Source organism: Oryzias latipes, chromosome 10, assembly GCF_053564925.1.
Source record: "Oryzias latipes strain Hd-rR chromosome 10, Olatipes_Hd-rR_3.1".
Taxonomy (NCBI): Eukaryota; Metazoa; Chordata; class Actinopteri; order Beloniformes; family Adrianichthyidae; genus Oryzias; species Oryzias latipes.
The window spans coordinates 22,322,220-22,341,900 of record NC_136246.1 but is presented as its reverse complement, the minus strand read 5'-3'; the positions used below and the strand labels follow the sequence as shown (position 1 = coordinate 22,341,900).

Below are 19,681 nucleotides of genomic sequence, written 5' to 3'. Positions count from 1 at the left end.
ATAATTGGAAGCATCTGTAATTTCTCTGAGAGCTCACGAGGGTGGAAGGCACCACAGCTAACTTGCACACAACAAATCAAAAGTGAACCCAGAACAAAGAAACTAGGGCTAATCCATGACGTTAATCCTTTGATTCTCACAGCAGCTTTCCAACTGAAAAAAAAATCCATCCCAAGTGTGCTCCTTATGAGTAATTATTCTATTAACTTTAAAGAAACTACAATTAAAGTCATTTTCTAATCACCTAATTACAATCAAACTCACTCTGACAAAAAACACATTCTTATTCATTTAAAGCAATAAAGCCTACAACCCACTTTATTTTAGTTGGTGTTTTTTAATGACTGTAAAAGTCCCGACTGGACACAGGAAGGCGCCATTTACAAGCGCAGAAGTGATTATCTGACTGTAATGAGGACAGAACCGAGAATCAAACCAGCCACTGGAAGAAAAAAAGTACCAGTGTCTCTGCTGAAACTGAGTCAGAGTACGAGGTTTTATCAGTTTTTTCCCATCTATGTTTATTTTTATGACTTCAAACACTATATATATATATATATATATATATATATATATATATATATATATATATATATATATATATATATATATATATATATATATATATATATATATATATATATATATATATATATATATATATATATATATATATATACATATGTGTGAGAGGGGTGTCTCCTGTCATATTTCCATTACGCGCAGTGAGCGCTCCTCCACTCCTCTCCTGTCACAATGAAGCAGCGCGTAGCACTAGGAGTCTCTCTGACTGATGATGACGATTGGACGACGAACCGCGCACGCACGGATTTTTGTAGACTTTAACAACTTCTAATTAAACACTCGACTTCACATGTGTGTCTAAAGTGCTCTCGTGCTCACATCAGCATGTCACGACTCGCGTCACGGCGCTGTTCCGCGCGCAGGGGAGTGCAGCGTTCCAAAAGTTCAAGACTCCCTCGTGTCAATCGCTTTTAATTTTTTTTTTTACTTCCTCCTTTTCATTGCTTTGAGCTTCTCCCTTTGTTGGATGATTTTTCCTCAACTGAACACGGGAATGTCTCTTCCCATCATGGCCGCTGCACCCTGAGGGGAGATGGATTTGGAGGTGAAGGATGTGAACTGCTCCAGGAATGAGAGCGGCTGCCAGCTCAGCGATTCTTCCGGCGGAGTGTCCACTGCGCTGGCCAGCGTTCTGATCTTCACCATCGTGGTCGACATCCTGGGCAACGTGCTCGTCATCATGTCAGTGTACAGGAACAAAAAGCTCAGGAATGCAGGTAAGACTCAGAGATGGACACAAGTTTGCGCACAGAAACGACGACTTGGCAGTTTCTGAATTAAAATGCGCACTTTAATGGTAAAAAAAAAGAAAAGAAATCAAAGCCTTTATTTGATCAAATAAACAGTTCACTTTATGTTTTATAACTTCATTTCTTTACTAAAAAGGGAGTAAAAGCAACTTTCCTTCATAACTTCTTAAAACCCAACAGAATGTGTCCCAATCTCCGTCTACTGTGACCTACAAGCCCAGCAGACTAAGTTTGATGGCTTTGCACAACAATGCATGCCTGCCTTCATATCTCTCTATAAATAATAACACTCTCTTCGATCTGGCTTTACCCTTGGTTTCACCATCCCAGATAAATCACACCCCTCCTTATATCATGAGCCACAGTGTCCCACAGCAGAGAAGGTGAGAGGCTCTGCTGTAGCTCATGTGTCCTTCTGTAAATCTTTTATGTGGAACTCAGCCTTGTATTTCATTCACTTACATTTGTGTTCTTCCGACATGAGAGTGGAGGAAATTTAGGAGTTATCAAACCGCCGTTTGGTTTATTTTGAAGTGCCTGGCTCCTCCAATAGGGGCATTCTTCTTCTTTTTTATGTAAAAAAAAAAACTTAATTAAAACATGCATAAACATTTTTCTGAAAAAAGAATTTGTCAAAACTTTTCTAAGCTCCTAAAATAACTTGAAACATAAATTATTTTAATTTATCATTTAACTAGGAACGTTTCACTGAGATCTGCAGATCTCTTTTTCAAGGCAAATTATTACACAATCAAACACATTTTATGCAATTAAAACAGTAAATAAAATTAAATGTGAGTGAATTAATTTCCAGATCCTTCAGAATAGCACCAAACTGTGACAAAGTTGTGTTTTCCTTTGCAGAGAATTCCTGTCCATAGGTACCCAATAGAGAAAGGCCATCTTCAATAGTGTCAAATTAGAAAAGACCTTAGCTAAACTTTTTGTCAGTTTTAGTCAATAACATTTATGAACAACCAGATCTTCAAATCCCTAAAAATACAAACACAGTTAAATGCATTAAAGACCCACTTCAATGCAAATTGTGTTTTTAAAATGTTCTTGTGGCATTTTTCTCACTGTTGAGGACTTATTTAAAGAAAATTATGTTTAAAATTGTATTTCAGAGTCTTTCTTTATTCAGGCTGTTGTGAATCAGGAGTAGACAAAAACATTTTGGTTTATAAAGCTTGTAGTTGCTATCTAAAATCTACAATGAGCGGTTCACAAGCCCCATGCTCTGCTCCATTCTGATGTATCCACTTGCAGACGACAAGATCTGTGTACGTCTTTGTTATTCGGCTGGCTAACTTCAATATTGCTCACCATTTTTGTTGCACCAGTTATGTTGGGTTGGGGTTGTGGGGGGCTGTAGGCTAGTGGGAGCGAGTGTAAATGAAGGTATTCTCACTCCATGCCAAGGGTCCCGCAGACAACCCAGAAGCAAATTTCCAATGAACTACTGCCGCTCTGCAGAAACGTGGACAGAGGTTTTTAGCTTAGGATAAAAACAGCATAATCCTAATTAAAAGACTACTGGGAACACTTTTAAAATAGATCAAAAGATTATTAGAGTGGGACTCAAGCAAGGTTTGTGTCATAAGCAGACTGAGAAATCACCTCCTCTGTTGTGGAAAGTCATCAAAGCAGTCGTGATCCATTTCTCTCTGAGAATAATAATGGAAATAGGCAGAAATGGCCACTTTTTTCTACTAGTTTGTATTGATGGCCCCTTTCCTCTGAGGCGATTGACGAGGCGACAAATCTCATCTCAGAATAATCACGTCTGGTCTCTGCAGGGGTCAAGGAGTTTTCACATCTCTGGAGGGGATTTCTGTAACAAACTGCTCCCTGAGAACAGGAATCTGGTCATCTCTGCTTCGTGTTTAACAGCTGTATGCTATTATTTATGCTCCACCATAAAAAGCTGGCATTAATATGATGATGTATTTAAGGCCGAGGAGTTGTTTGGTATCCACATCCACGATTAGCAACAAAAATGAATAAATACCAAGATAAGAGGGGCCATTCATAAAATAGTCTTGATTAATAAAATATATGAGCGCCTTACAGGGTTTCCTTCTCCAGAGACAGCTGCAAAACACATAATGAATATTTTGTTCTCTAATCACAAGAAACTGAATCTCACGTTGCATTAACCCATTACTCCTTGATATGAAGAAATTTGGGTCAATTTTACATTTGCAAATGAAGGTGTGAGGAAATCTGTTAATTTAATTGTTTTTCTTTCAATTTCAAGTTTGAAAACACTTTTTTTTTTCTAGCCTCAGGTCTGAATAAGTTAATTGTTTTGCATCCCATGATTTTGCTTCCTAAAAGGAAAAGAGCACGGCAGCATGTTTTGAGAAAAGTCTCCCGGGCTGAAACTCTGATCTGAGAGCTACAAGAAATGTGCATTTGATGTTGGGCAGCTTTGAACTTGTTAGGTCCCGCAGGATGACCGGTGTGCTCCGTGGTGTGGCAAACGCCGGGCAAAACCCTCCGCCCGGGCTCACGCCTCAACCGAGCAACCACAGCATCCAATGGCAGCACGTGCAGAAGGCCTGAGCGTTTGGAATAATGAGCTTTTAATGGCAATTACAAAAACTTAACATTTGTGCGTCTAATCTGCTTCGTCAAGGGCATTTTGGTGAGATGTTTAGAAGCCCTGAAAGAGTAATTAGATTTCCTGGTTTGCAAAGGTGACACAGTCCACTGGTCCCAAACAATGAGGCAGAAGGGAATGGCCTCACGTCGGTGAGCTGCGGACACTGCAGTGATTGCAGACCTCATTGTTCTCCTTCTCTAATTGGACAGACGGGTAGATCCAGTCACACAGGAGTGCTCCCGGGTGGAGGGATGTTCTTTTGGTTCACATAGTAACCTGAAGCTTCAGCAGAACCTTAAAAGCCATTCTGTTTTTTGTTTTTTGCTTTTACCCAAGTGAATTCTTAAGTGAGTAGAATTGTTACCACAGCTAACCAATCAACAATCTGCCCTCAGTTCTTAACATGCTATTTATGGATCAGGCTCACTTTGCATCAATGTTTAATTGTTGACAAAATAAAAGCATTCATTTGAGGAGCTGTCTGCCAGAAAAATCAGCTCCTGTGATGGATGGCTGTTTTCTGATGCACTCCGATGAGGATTTAAAGCCCAACAGCCATCTTTCAGAATACTAAAGGCATAAATCTTGATTCAAAGTTGGTGAAAGCCGTACTTAGAGACTGTTTTCTCCCATACCCATGCCTCTTCTAAACATTATTCAGACTGCTGCTTCGCTTCCCGACAAACACAACAGCAGGACCTTTCCACTCGGCTTCACTTCAACACACTCGCTTAGCACGCTGCTGCTTTCATGTATCCCTCAGCTCTCCACCATGACAGACCTGCACATGTGTGTGGTTCAGCTGCTCCTGCTTTAGCTAAGCGGAATGATATCAACGCCCCTACTGGAACCCTCGCTTTTCCCCCGTGCACTTTGTCAGTTTTATGAATTCTTTCAGGTGTGCAAAAGCTTATAGGATCCACAGCATTCGGCGAGCTGCAGAGGACTGCCAGTGGTCTGCTGACACTGAGAGTTTCCCACCGGGGTTAACCACACTAAAAATACACACAGAAAATGCTAAGAGTAGAGGATAAGGGGCGCAGATGGAGGAAATAAAGTCCAAAGCATTCTTATTAAACTGCCCTGACAGGAGTTTATAGGGTCTTGGAGTGTGCGAAGTAAAAGATGGACTTTGTTAAATCGTGCACTACCCCCCTCCACGATCCAGCTAGAGAAAAAATGAAGATAAAGAAAAAAAATCTGTCCAGGAGGGGAGGGCTCATTGAGTCAGTGGACGTTGTGAGTCAGACCAGAAGCCAATTTAAATTGACAGCACAGATCCATGGGGAATATCACTTAGCACACTACATTAAACATGTCTTATTCTCCTGCCAACATTGCAGATGACGTTTTGTAATATGGCAAAGGAGGCTATGTACATCATCAGATTAAGATTACCCATCCCGCTTCAATCTCATGTGGACAGTTCTTGTGAAAAATCCCATCCTCTCGCATTTCTGTGCCTGTGCTTCATCAGCACTGCACCAGAACACTTTCTTGTGTCTTGACGGTCCCATTCCTCCCAGGGCCAGTGATTCCTACTTTCCCAGACACAAGAGGCCTGATTGGAGGATGCTCTTTGACGATGACGAGCGTGTTTTTGGCCGCTCTATGTCGCAGGCCGCATCACCAAAAGGCAGCTCACGTCAGTTTAATCTGAAACTTCTCTAAATTCTCTGGCCCCTCCGATACGAGTTCATGTCGTAGTCACTACTAATTCATCAGCGCTAATGCCCTTGCTGAAAGGTTATTCTTGCCTATTTATCATAAATTGACTGAGTCGGGTCTAATCTCATTCAGGAGGTGCACTTGTAGTAAGGAGCCACGTGCTGCAGACAGCAGTGAGCGACGCCAACACTCCCACACCGTTTTCTGGTAATTCATCTTTCCTTCAAAGGTGTTTAAATATAGCCGGCTGAATCAAAGCGTAGTACAGTGTGTCACGTTTCCAGTGTGAGCGGTGAGAGTGATGGGAGACAGACTGGGTGGGAGGAGCCCCCTGAGGTGCACGTGTGCATGCAGCCGTGGAAGTCGTAAGACTGAGACTCACCCACCACTTGTCTTTTGTTGAGCTCGTTTTCACGCGTTCTCCTCATTTACCTCCTGACTCCCACATTTGTTTCCTCCTTGTGAGGTATTTTTGTCATGAAAACGAGGTTGTGAGGCAGATTTCCCTTCAAGTTTGTGAACCAGTCTGGTTGGCTAAATGATCCTGGAGACAGGGTTGGATTCGTGTGACTTGAACCTGTGTTTCATTCACCGAAAGAGGAAATACGGTGGATATGGTGGATAAATGGAATTGGTGGCTGCTGGGCCCCCTCAGGGGAACTTTGGTTGATTCGATGCATCGTTTCACTGGGTTGACGGTTTTGTGTGGGTGCAGCTCACTGAAAAATCAAATAATTAAAGAGGGGGTGTTAGGGAAGTTAAAGGCTCCATGTCAGCTGGTCCTGCCGGCCCGGAACAAATAAGCATTCAGGTTGATCTCTGCTCAGCTCACACTTTATAATAATAGCTCCGAAAGAGGTCAGCGGGCACAAAACTGTATTTGCAGGTGTGACAATTTTGTTTTGTATTAAAAGGGATGTATTTTTACATTTCTGAATGCTTGGAGGAGATGAGGATCATTGGTGGGAAATTATATTTTAGAGAGATAATGACTAGATTACTGTTTTAATGATGAATACTGGGGGGGATGGGATCTCCATTGGTGTTTTAGCACTTACCTTATCCTCCTGAAGATAAGAACAAGAGACAGGGTTCATTCAGCCACTGAGCTGTGAAGCAGGAGAACACCCTGCCCGGCAACCGGGCATGATAGCACAGAGCTGCATGGTGTTAGTGAGGAATCGAACCTCTGCACAATAACAAATGCACACAGTGAGTTCTGGAAGCGTCACAAATGCAGTCTGACAGATTTGCCCACTGAGCTGACTCGAAGATGAAAAACAAAAGCTTTTATTTTTATCTCAGCAGACATGAGAGATGGTGGATGATGTTCTGCTGGGTTAGAAATGCAATGTTTCTGACTGCTTGGGTTGGTGGAAAAATGTGGCATCCATTTTCCTCAAGTAGAAACAAAAACAATAAAAATATATCCGCTAGATACAGTCCTAAGTTATGAATGGCACCATAGTTTCCCTAATTAAGTTCAGTTTTAAGATTCTGAGGGTTTTTTTCAGTCCCGGCACATGTAGGAGTTGTGTGGTGGAAGTTTGATAAAGTTTTGGATGTTGTTTCTCTACCTTCCCCTCTACATATGGTTTGTTCTCTTTATTGAGTGATCCTGAGCTTGGCCCCGTCATGCCTGTATGTTGCTAATTTGCAACATATTTTGGCATAACCTTTAACCGAAAAAAACACTACAGAATAACATTTTTGAAAATATATTTAGAAATGAATATTTTAGCTGTTACCTGTGCAACTGCAAAAAGCTCTCAGCTCATGTGATGTCACATGATATGATAAAGGCTGACCATGATAGAAATATCCAATTCTAATGCAATTTTTCCAAAAGTGATTTAATTCCACTAGTTTTTAGGACCTCAGTTATATAATAACTTGATTCTTCTGTTGATAAGTTGTAAAAAACTGCAACATTTGAATCCCACAAACATAGTTTTCAGATTGAAATCCCCATCTTTACATTACAATGTCATATTTCTTGTTTGGCAATCCACTGCAATTCAATTTATTTACTTTATTCCATGACATCCACGCCAGCTGCACTGCTGGGCAAACATCAGACGTCATTTCCTATCGTTTTTATGTCCTGAGTAAATCCAGCGATGTGCGAGCAATAACTTTAAGCAGAGAAGAGCAGGAACTTCCGTGGAAGGTAATCAGACATTACATTTATGTCCTGTTTATTTGTCTGTTCTGAGGATGAGGGACTGACTGTAGCAGAGCAGACAAATGCTTTGAAACAAAAACAGGGAGATCTAAGTGGTTATTGATGGAACTTTACAGAATTATTCTGTCATCTGATGAGTTAGGGCTTCATGACTGAAAGGTCAGTGTCCCAAACCCGAGGCTGCAGGAGGATTTTTAAATTGTGGAAACCTATCCCATTGGTATAGCTACCATGACAAAACTCTCAGAAATCTGTTTTTTTTAGTTGCAAACATTGAGGATCAGTATTGTTTAACGTCATGTATTTTGTTCAGGTTATGTTTAAAAGTGTACTCTTCTGTTCTCGTGATCTGATCACCATTCGGTGAACTTCATATCTTGACTTGTTGCCATTGCACTATTTTTTTTTTAGTTTTAGCTCATTTTTACATGTGTGCATCTCAAATTGTGAGTATGTTTAGTCATTTCTATGTGTGAACCAACAGGACAACCCTTTAACTTCTGGAATGAAGCTCTTTACAAAGAGCAAACTGAAGCTGGTCAGTTCACAAAGTGGCCACTAGGGGGTTGTTCTTTTAGCAGTTTTAAATTAAATCCAACTTTACATTATTAATAAATTTTAGCAAACTTAAACACAAACTTCAAACAATAACTAGAAAAGATTGAGTAAGTGTGGTGTTGTAGAACACATAAAGCAAACGGACAAAATGCTGATCATAAATAACATAAAACGTAGATTAAAAAAAATATATATATTATACTGTATTTTAGTCGCTGCTGACGCTTGGCCAGGACTCCCCTTGAAAAAGAGGTTTTTAATCTCAACGGGACTTTCCTGGTTAAATAAAGGTTAAATAAAATTCAGTGATGTTGTCCGTTTTGGTATATTCAACCACAAAGCTGGAAAAACATAAAAAAGCAGCTTGTAAGTGGGTTTGTGGCTGTTTTAAAGTTGTATTTGGGAAAAGTTACCTGATGAACTGATGTGGCTCCAGAGATTTTGGTTCTGTAACCTTTTTTTTCTTTTTCTTTTGGCCTGTCCACAAGCAAAGCAAACAGATATAATCTGAAATCCTCTTGTGTTTGACAAATTTTACTGTTACAATAAGGGGGTATTGAATCTTCAGACACACAAGGTGTATATTTATATAAACTTCTTTTGTATTTAAGGCTGAACTTTATTTATATTAATTATATTTGTAAACATTTCTTGTTGGACATGATAGAAAAGAGAAGAGAGAAGATGAGAGTGGGATGCTAGATGGGGGATAAGGGCAGAAAAGAAAAATGTATTTAGTTTGTCTGATTTAACAGGAAGCCAAAAGTTTTGCTTTTGGCTTCAAAATTAAACAACATTTAATTTGGTTTTGCCTAATAACATATTCAAGTTGTTGTGTGTATTTTTTTCTAGGCCAGACCAGGTGCTTACATGGCAGACCAACCTCAAGGTCTTGTTAATGCCAGATTAGAGCTTTATTCCACATCACGAAGAGCTAAATTATAGCTAAAATCTATTATTATTTACTCTGACAGTGGTAGCTTGGTTTTAATCCTTCTTATATAAAGCGTGTTTCCCTTTTTCTGGACAGCAGGAACCTATATACTTATTTAGGGTAATTTAAGACAACTGACATCTGAGGCATGATGAGCATGTTATGTTTGTGGGAAAGAAGCCTCGGCACACAAGCAGAACTTGTGCCCATGGAGAGCAGTGGAAGAAATGCAGTTCCATGTGTTTGCATAAAAAAACCAAAAAACAACAATGATGGGATTTGCATTGCACTGAGTGTGTTTCATAAAATTATTTTATGTGTCAGATCTGGTGGGATATAATCCATTAAATGCTGACATGTTCAGCACAATAATACAGTAAAAAAAACTCAGAGGCTTTTTTTTGTAATTTTTAAACTAAACAGCAAAAACATATGCTCAACAAGATTACATGCACCTAATCTGTTTATTGTTATTTTTTACTGGGTAAGTTTATGGCTTTAAATTTGCTTTTATTGAGCTCTGGTACAGAACACCAATTAAATTGTTGTCACTGACAACAGAATACAGACCTTGTGCAGCAAAGAAAAAAAAAGTCAAACTGGGACCTTTCATTATATTTTACTGTGCTACAAAGAGTCTTGTGATTCTCTAATTTTTTTTAATATATTTATTTGAGTTCAACTGATTGATCTACTTTTGGGAAACGACTTGTTTTCAGTCAAAAACAAGATGAAAATCTTTGTTTAGTAAATAATAATAAAAATGGTCTCAGTCTGCATCAAATCTAAAAGCAGCAAATTGACGTTTATAGTTTTGTTTGAAAAGCATGATTCACATATCAAATCCTATACTACATATATTTAGACTCAAACTGCATCATTTTTACGACTCTAAGACACAAACCTCCGGACATCATAAAAACAAATATCATAAACATTTGTAGAAATTTGCAAGGTTTCTGACATCCAACTTCATTAGGGATTGGCTAACGTCATGTTTTTAAGTGCTACAAATATATCTCCTTTTTTCAATGACAGCATCATAAGAAAATTTGATTTTGAAGAAAACATTAACTTAGGAACGATAAAAGTAAAGGCAGTTACTATGTGGATTAAAATAGGTCATATTTAAAATATCATATTTTATATTTATAATTTCTTTAGGGCCTAATAAAGTTTAGGACGTTTTTGTACCAAATGTCAGCCTAAATCCCCCAAAGCAAAGTCAAAGTCTTAAACCAGGGCTGCTCATTTCTGATCCTCAAGATGTACCACCCTGACTGTTTTCTAGATCTCTAAGTCCTGCTAGCTGCTGATTAGCTCAATCCGATGTCTCCACAGTCTGATTGAATGAACACACCTGGTCCAGGTAATCAGCAGTACGCAGTGCAGGTAGAGCTGGAAGGGGTAGATCTGGAGGAGCAGGAATGAGCAGCCCTGTCTTAAACACACAATGTAATTATAAGTGACTTTACTGTCAATTTATTCATAAAAGTGTGTTTTTGACTTTTTGTCTTTGTTCTTCTGCTTAGTGTTTTCTCCAAGAATCTATTCCAGTATTTGAAGGAGATCAAAAAAAAACTAGGTGCTGCAGTTGCTTACATGTCCGCTGGAGGCAGGTTTCAGTTCAATTCCATTCACTCTACTGCTAAAAAGTTCAACTTTAAAAAATATATATTTTTTTTGTATATTTGGCAACAAACTTAACTGCTGATTTTCTGAACGTTGTTAAGTTTGGTGGAGAAAACTTCTGTCGGTCACTGAGTCCTCTGGGTGACTTACAGTTGAAACCAGAAGTTTACATACACCACATAAAAAAATACACATGTGCTTTTGTTTATCACTGTCAGACATGAAATAAAAGTAAACCTTTATAATTTACAAAATTATTTCTATTTGCTGTATGTCAGAGTAATGAGACTAGGGTCTTTTTAGACACTTTTTTAGTACTTTTATCAAAGTCAAATGTTTACGGACATTTAATTAGCATTTGGTACAATTGCCTTTAAACTGCAATACTAAGATCAACCATCTGGGGTATCATTCCACAAGCTTCTCACAAGATTTGGTAGGAATTTTGTCCAATTCCTACAGACAGAGCTGGTGTAACTGAGCCAAGTTTGTAGGTTGCCTTGCATGTACACGCCTTTCAGCTCTGACCATAAATGTTCAACAGGATTTAGATCCAGGCTCTGTGATGGCCACTCCAAAACATTGACTTTGTTACCCTTAAGCCACTATGTAACCAGTTTGGCAGTATGCTTTGGGTCATTGTCCATTTGGAAGATCCATTTGTGCCCTAGCTTCAACTTTCTGGCTGATGTCTTCAGAAGTTGCTTTAATATTTCTACAAACTGTTCTTTCCTCATGATGCCATCTATTTTGTGAAGTGCAGCAGTCCTTCCAGCAGCAGAACAACCCCACAACATGATGCCCCCCCCATGTTTTGGGAGTTGGGTTGCTGTTCCGTGGCCTGCAGGCTTCCCCCTTTTTTCCTCCAAACATTATGATGGTCAATGTTGCCAGACCTACAATGTCTCCAAATATTAAAGTCTTTGTCCTTGTGTGCATTAGCAAACTTTAATCTGCCTTTTTTGTGTTTCTGTTTGAGTAATAGCGTCTTCCTGGCCTTTCAGCCCATGTCTGTACAGTACTCCTTTCACTGTTGATAATGACACATTGTTACCATCTTCAGCCAGCATCTTCACATCTTTTGCCTTCGTTCTTGGGTTGTTCCATCTAGACATATCGGACCAAAGTACTTTCATCTCTGGGACACAGAACCTCCTTCCTGAGCGGATACGATGGCTGGACGTTTGTCTGAACAGATGAACGTGGAAACTTCAGGCCTCTGGAAATTGCACCCAAAGATGAACCAGACTTGTGCCAATCCACAATTATCTTCCTAATATCTTGACTGATTTTTTTATTTGACTTTCACATGATGTTTTACATACAAACAAGTCTGTTTTAAATGTGTTCACATGTGTGTTTTTAACTAACTCAAATGCTGTCAAAAAACGTATCAGAGACTTCTGAAGAGATTACATCATCATCTGGGGTTTCCCAAACTGTTTAAAGGCATTATGATCTTAGTGTATGTAAACCTTTGACTTAGCAAGTAGAAAAATTGAAATTGTAATTCACTTTTATTTCATGTCTGACGGTGAGGAAAAAAAACTATATGAGTGTTTTTATGTGGTGCATGTAAACCTCTGGTTTCAACTGTATTGCTTTAGTTTGCATCTGTAAATGGTTTCTCTTGCAATCTTAATAAATGTGCACTTAGTTTTAGTTTGTTTCCTACATGCTGTTTTTTTTTAGTGTGTCTCCTTTTAGTCTATAAAAATTCATAATTTCCATTTGTTAGACCTTTTTGTGTTTCACATCATTCATTATGCCTTTCAATTTGGGTTGTTTAGGGTTAAATTCCTATTTTGTAGTTTGTTTAATCCAATATTTAAGGTTTTTGAAAACCTGCTATTGGTCTCAAAACACTTCACTACTGCTGACAATCATGCCCACATTCAAGGAGGAATAAATGGTGGAACATTTGAGTTTGGACACAAATATGGGATTGTTCGATCAGGAGACTTTCACGGAAAAAATGCCCAAGAGACAAAAATACATATGTGGAGCATTCTTGGAAATGTCGTCAATAGAAAAAAAAGGGACGTATCACCAAGACTTGTAGCAAAAGAGCATTGACCTGGATCGAGAGTGGTGCAGTGGTGAGAATAAATAAAAGTCTTATCAAGAAAAGCCTCAGTGCACAGGGAAGCTTACTGTCATATCTTTAGCAATTAAACATCAAAATGTGTCTGGCGGTACGCTATTACTGGGGTAGATGCGCATTACTCAGAGCCTGCTGCTGTGATGTGTGATGTGATGCGTGGTGCAAAAAGATTTCCTTCCTTAATGTTGGTTATCAGATCATAAATTCATCGTTAATTGACAGATTCTGGATAAATTCTAACCAAGTTTGACCCAAATGTGCAAAAAAAAAAATGGCTAAAAAGTGTTATTATACTGAAAGAGAGATGGCCAAATGGATATTTTAAATAAAATAGCCGAAGACCCACGCCAAAGAAAATTGTGTTTTTGGTGTTTTTAACATGTTCTTTTGTTTTTAACATGATCTCTCAACATCCTAATTTTTCTGATGATGGAAGACATATTTAGATAAAATTAAGCCTAAAATTGCATTTCAGAGTGTTTTTTATTTAAATAATTGGGAAACAGGAGCAGATGAAAAAAAGTTTGAAACTACGCTGGTCAGGGCACAAGTTCCCTGCCCTGTTCGTTCTGATGCATCCAGTTGTAAACAAACAGATCTATGTACGTCTTTGTTGCACTGCTAATGTTGGAATGGGAGGTGGGAGAGACTGTAGGCTAGCAGAAAAGCATGTAAACAGAGATCACTCAGTTATGGGTGATGGGAAAGGGGGCAGTGTTGCTCAATGACAGCAGTACCACCCACAACACATAGTTTTTTTTATATTGGCCTAAATTTGGCATAACCATAAAAGACCACTGGGAAGGCTTTTGCAATAGCTCAAAGATGATCCGAAAGAGTCTTAAAAAAATTCATGTTGCCTGCATGCACTTTTCTTTAAGGTCTTGTTATGTTTGCCTATTTTACTTTCAATTCTCTCATTTGCTTAGGTAACATCTTCGTGGTGAGCTTGTCTGTGGCAGACCTGGTGGTGGCACTGTACCCATACCCTCTGGTCTTGACCGCAATCTTCCACAATGACTGGACAATGGGCGACCTGCACTGTCAGGCCAGTGGCTTCATCATGGGCATCAGCGTCATTGGCTCCATTTTCAACATCACTGCCATTGCCATCAACCGCTACTGCTACATCTGCCACAGCCTGCACTACGATCGGCTGTACAGCGTGAGGAACACCTGCTGTTACCTCGGCCTCACCTGGCTGCTCACTGCTATCGCCACAGTGCCAAACTTCTTCGTGGGCTCGCTACAGTACGACCCTCGGATTTACTCCTGTACCTTTGCACAGACAGTCAGCTCATACTACACCATTTCGGTGGTGGTGATTCACTTTTTGATCCCTCTGCTTGTTGTGTCCTACTGCTACATGAGGATATGGGTGCTGGTGATTAAGGTGAAGCATCGGGTCAAACCTGAGCAAAGGACCAGACTGAAACCCAGCGATGTGAGGAACTTCCTGACTATGTTTATGGTCTTTGTCTTATTTGCTGTGTGCTGGGCGCCGCTGAACCTCATAGGCCTGGCCGTGGCAATAAACCCTGTGAAAGTCGCCCCCAATATACCGGAGTGGCTTTTTGTCACAAGCTACTTCATGGCTTACTTCAACAGCTGCCTCAATGCCATCATATATGGATTACTAAACCAAAACTTCCGCAAAGAATACAAAACCATCCTCCTTGCTCTTTGCGTGCCGCGTTTGTTGATCATGGAGACCTCCAGGTGTGCCACAGAGGGACTAAAGAGCAAACCTTCACCTGCTGTAACAAACAACAATGTAGCAGAGATCAATGTATAAAGTTATATGTAACTGGGTCAGTGGATGTGGTTCCCCAGTGCCTTTTCATTGCAATTATTTTCTTGTAAACTCAGGTTTCACCTCAGCATACTCCCTCTCAGCTTGTCTCTCAGTCATCCAAAGCTCTCCCAGGTTTCTGACACACGACAAAGAGTTTGCCAAATTTATACTTAATGTACTCTTTATTCCCCAAATCCTCCATGGGACACCGGACCATGGGAAGAAATGCAAGCATCATTGGAAGTCATGTACACAATTTATGAACTTTGAGCTTATAGAAAGTTCCCTCTGGTGAGGCATTTTATTCTCCAAGGAGGGAAAGTTCTTTTGGACTCCTTTCTTGACACGACCCAAATTGGAAATTGCCAACAAATCCACTCGCATCCTTCCTTCCCTGTACTTTGTGTTCCACCATCACTGCCTCTCTGCACTGTATTTCAGTGGAAGAGGTGCTACAAGAGGTCCAGAGATTTAAAAGATTTATATATATATATATATATAGAACAGCACTCAGCTTTCAATATGATTTCACTGAATCCTCATATTCATCATCCAAAATATCTATACTGTCTGTTTTTGGTGGGAGACACTCATGTGTACATCCGTCGCACGGGGATGAGTCACTGCCTCTTTCCACAAGTCAAATATTAGTTAGACAAGAACTGTAAAAATAAACGTTATTATAATGCTTATGTGCATCTGTCCTCCTATATGCATTATCAATGAAATGATCTTTAGATAAAAGTACTCTCAAATTTGTTTTTTTCCAGCTTGTCTTCTGAGCACTTATGCCCGTCTGAAAAACTTTACATTTTGGAGTTTGTTGGTTTAAAATCAGCAAATATGATTTAAAAATGAGCAGGAAGTGTAAAAAGAGTAAGAACAGATGAAGAACAAAGCCAGCTCTCTCGTTTATTAAATGCCTGGGAGACATGATATGCATCAAGAGCCAGAGAGATGTAATTCTTGATAATGCAGGAGTGCTTGAGCTCATGTCACCCTATCCGGGATGAGCTTTGACAGCCTCCCAGCAGAGATTCCTTTCTACAAACAAACTATGAGCACTTTGCTACCCCGGGGTGGGGGCTTCAAGATCATCACAGTGACACATTCTTAATTTAATGCACTGTTGCTGGTATTCTTAAGGAGATTGCATATTTGAAACAACTCATTCATAATCTAAAACATCTCCGAGCGTATCAGATTCACTGCCCGGGTTTCCTATTCTGCTTGCTTTAGACGGAACACACAGGCCAAGGCTGAATCGAATTAAACAAGTGTAAGAAATGGAAGGAATTCGGTGTGTTTGCACAAAACCAAGTGCCTTCAACTTGCAAAGTTGTTAATAGCACTAAACGGTTCAGTTGTGTTCCTTTCAAAACGCCGCCTGTGATGTGGAAGAGTGAAGCGGCCCACATGGCAGTGCAAGGTCACCCACAGGTGAGCGGCTAAAGCAGCTCCAGGGAAAACAGCAGCTTCGTCTGCCAGTCTGAAGTCACACACAGATAAGACATTCTTCCTCCTGCTCATCACCTACCACTATATTATATCTCTATTTCTTGCTTTTTATTTTTGCTCTCTATTTCCCTGCTGGTCTCCTGCGGCACCTCACTCCCCTAGCTGAGAAGTTTACCTACGATTTCTGCTGGAGCACACAAAGGGGAAAAGGTCAGTCTATGAATATCTCACTTAGTTGAAGAAGGTGAAATAATGCCAACAACCAAGAAAAAAAACGGAAATATAAAGTCACACGGCTGGCAATCTAAGTACCCATCACTATCATCTGATAACTTCTGGGAACAACCAGTGATGTTTCAGAGGTTTTGTTGCAGCCTGCAGATATTCTAATAACAGATAACGGACACAAGATTTTCTCTTCTTTTAGGAGAAAACAAATACCCATAGAAAAAAATAAAATTATACAATTAATTTAATTAAAGGCCATGTCACACAGCCACTACATACATTTGACCCATATTGAAAGGATGAAAAATACATGAAAATACGTGGAAAAAGTGAGAAATGTTGTGGTCTGTACCTGAAATTTTCACAGATGTATCTGCGAAAACCCCGGAGGAAGTACGAATAAATCACGCAAAGAACACGTAAACCAACATAAAATATGAACCATACGTATTTATTGACCTATTTATGTGGAATTCGTTAGTGATTTGTGCCTGAGTTATGTAATTTGAACGGGATATATGCATCATATAAGCAATATAAAAGTTATACATCAGTGGTACATGCGTGAAAATCCCATTAGACATACGTGTACATATGTGGAAAAAAATCACGCACAGTTGCGTATGATTTACGCATTTATTGTATGTGAACTAGCTAAAATACAAGAAAACTGCATAATTTTGTCCAGCTCAAAAAATGTATGTAGTGGCTTTGTGACACGGCCTTAAATTCGATGTGTGAAACACAGGCCACCAAACCGCAGTAAGGGGAAATTTTAATATACATCACTCATAAAAATGAATTCTTCTGGGTAGGTTTGTTCTTTTTATCAAACTAATTCTGATTGTCAGAATTGAGTTTATTGCTTACAAAAAACAACTTCCCAAAAATAGGGAGGACAATTTGTTAACCACAGGGATTTCAGCTGTAGGTTTCTGCAGACACTTTTTCAAGTTTTGCTAAAGAACACTTTATTTATGCTATGTGGCATAAATCATGACTTTTTATTTCAGTGACCAAGGTGAATCTGTTTTCCTCTGAGGAAGGGTTTGCCTCTTTCCGATTCCTGCTACAGCATGTTAAGCTCTCAAAATAAGAGAAATTATAATTCTTTTTCACATGATAAAAAAAATAATGCCTCATTCCCGTGGAACTTTGCATTTGTTGTTTTTTTTTTCATTTAATGGGGATTCTGAACTCTGCTGCAAATGTGGTTAACAGGAAAACAAATGAGCAATGAGACATTATCCGGCCCAACGCAAGCACGCCGTGATGGTTTTTTGCCCTCTGGATCAGGCTTGACTGAACTCCTCTTTTTACAGGAATTTTCTGCAACTCTCGCACATCATTGCCTTTTACAGCTGTGGGGTCTCACTGTGTGCCTGCTGCCACAACATCAAGTCTCTTAATGGATTTGTACATCTCGTTTAGCAGCGCTTGTGCTCTCATGCATGTGATGCGTTCCTACATGTCCTGAAAGGCCGTGGGTCACGGCACTACCTGGAGGTTTTAGGTATTCTGAGTTAAAGTGGGGCAACTTGGGCCAAAAATGACAAATAACAGGGATTATTTCACTATATTTAGATTGAAGTTAAATATTCAAGAGGGAAGTTATTGATTAATGTCAATTTTTTTCCCACGCTCCTTGCCTTTGTTTGGAGGGGAGTGAAGGGAGGTTCAGGAAGCAGGGGGGAACAGAAAAGTACAACTTATTGCACAAAATTGCGGGAAGGACTTAAATTAGAACAATCTAGTGGAAACCACCAACAAAAACAAACACAAAAAGTGAACAAGAGTAAGAACAGATAGTAAAGCAACCAGTTGGACTGAGAAAAAACAGAAAGTTATGAAACTACCCTGAAGCACAAATTCCAAGTTACTTGTTAAATAGATGATAAAGAAGCCAGCCGATATGAAACTGATTTAAATACAAAAAGAATAAAGGTCTTTGATGTGATTCTGTCATATCGTTCTTCGTTTTTCCAGATTAAAAAAAGTTGAAAATCTTTTCTTATAATTAGGGATGACAGCACAGGAAAAACAAATAACACCCCCCCCCCCCCCCCCCCCTCCACAATGAATATTGTTATTTACTCCCTTGTCTTCTGCAATCACCCTCCTGCCCTCATTTTTATCAGCAGGTGTTCCAATTTATCCTCACTAAAAAAGTAAGCAGACTCTGTTCTGAATGTTTAGGCTGCAGGGACTTAAAATGACATCATTTATTGTAAAAGGATGGTCTACTCTAGTGTCAAGTGTTTTGAATCATCTTTACGTAAATGGGAAGAAGGATGTACAGTATATGTTTCATTCCTAATCATTCCCAGAATTACCATTGCAGCTGTTTCTAAGCTGTTATCCAAAATATGCAACTTGAAATTTCAGTGTGAGTTTCTATTGAAATACACAAAAACATTTGGTGGAAACATGGCTCAAGAGATCTTTTATTTAAAATTTGATAAATATTTGAATTAAAGTATAAAAGGTTGCACATCACTTCAACACTACAACAGTGAGATGGTGTTAGGGGTGTGACTTTATGCTGTAAATGTGCTTATGTTGTGTTTTAAGTGTTACATGATCAACACCTAATTTACAAATTAATAAACCTAACTAAATATGTTCCAGTTAACACTGAACTGATGACAAAACTGAGAAGTTTAAAAAAAGATTCACGCTTACATAATTTTTTAATTGAGCTATTTATTTCTGTGCAAAACTTTATGAAAAAAGAAGTGGTGCAGTATTGTTATGTTTGTCTTTGTAAAAAGTAAAATTAAAAACTGATAAATTCATAATTGTAAACAATTTTTGTGATTTTTTTAAATTATTTTTGGCATTTTGTGTTCATTTCTTTATGGGTGTAGGCCTTTAAGAACCATGCAAATCCATGTTTTAATGCCTAAATGTACTTTTTCCTGGTCCCACACATCTATGCTGATAATTTGAAACCCTTTTTTTAGACTGAGACTTTCTTTACAGATCTTCATTACAACGCCATATCGTTTTAAAGGACACCTTATCCCCGGACCAAAACAACAGGTGTAGGGTGTTGAATGCTTTGTGTTTGAAATAGAACACTGAGACAGCAAAAGACATTCTTGAGGAGCCCGAAAACTATACATTGAGTTCCAGAGGTGTTTTTGCCAATAAAAGAATCCCTTTACCAAATCTTTT

At 39.1% G+C, this 19,681-nt stretch overlaps 1 protein-coding gene and 1 long non-coding RNA gene across 2 annotated transcripts; both read left to right on the top strand.

The window, feature by feature from the left end:
- The first annotated feature begins 715 nt into the window (after positions 1-715).
- Positions 716-15,510, top strand: mtnr1c (melatonin receptor 1C). Its single transcript, XM_023959276.2, has 2 exons — positions 716-1,301; positions 13,953-15,510. Exons 1-2 carry the CDS (start codon positions 1,118-1,120, stop codon positions 14,816-14,818), a joined length of 1,050 nt encoding a protein of 349 aa, XP_023815044.1. The 5' UTR covers positions 716-1,117; the 3' UTR covers positions 14,819-15,510.
- On the top strand, positions 10,373-12,581 carry LOC144994738 (uncharacterized). The gene is made up of 2 exons (XR_013658359.1): positions 10,373-10,742; positions 12,031-12,581. It is a non-coding gene; the product is annotated as an uncharacterized LOC144994738 (long non-coding RNA).
- Positions 15,511-19,681: the final 4,171 nt, after the last annotated feature.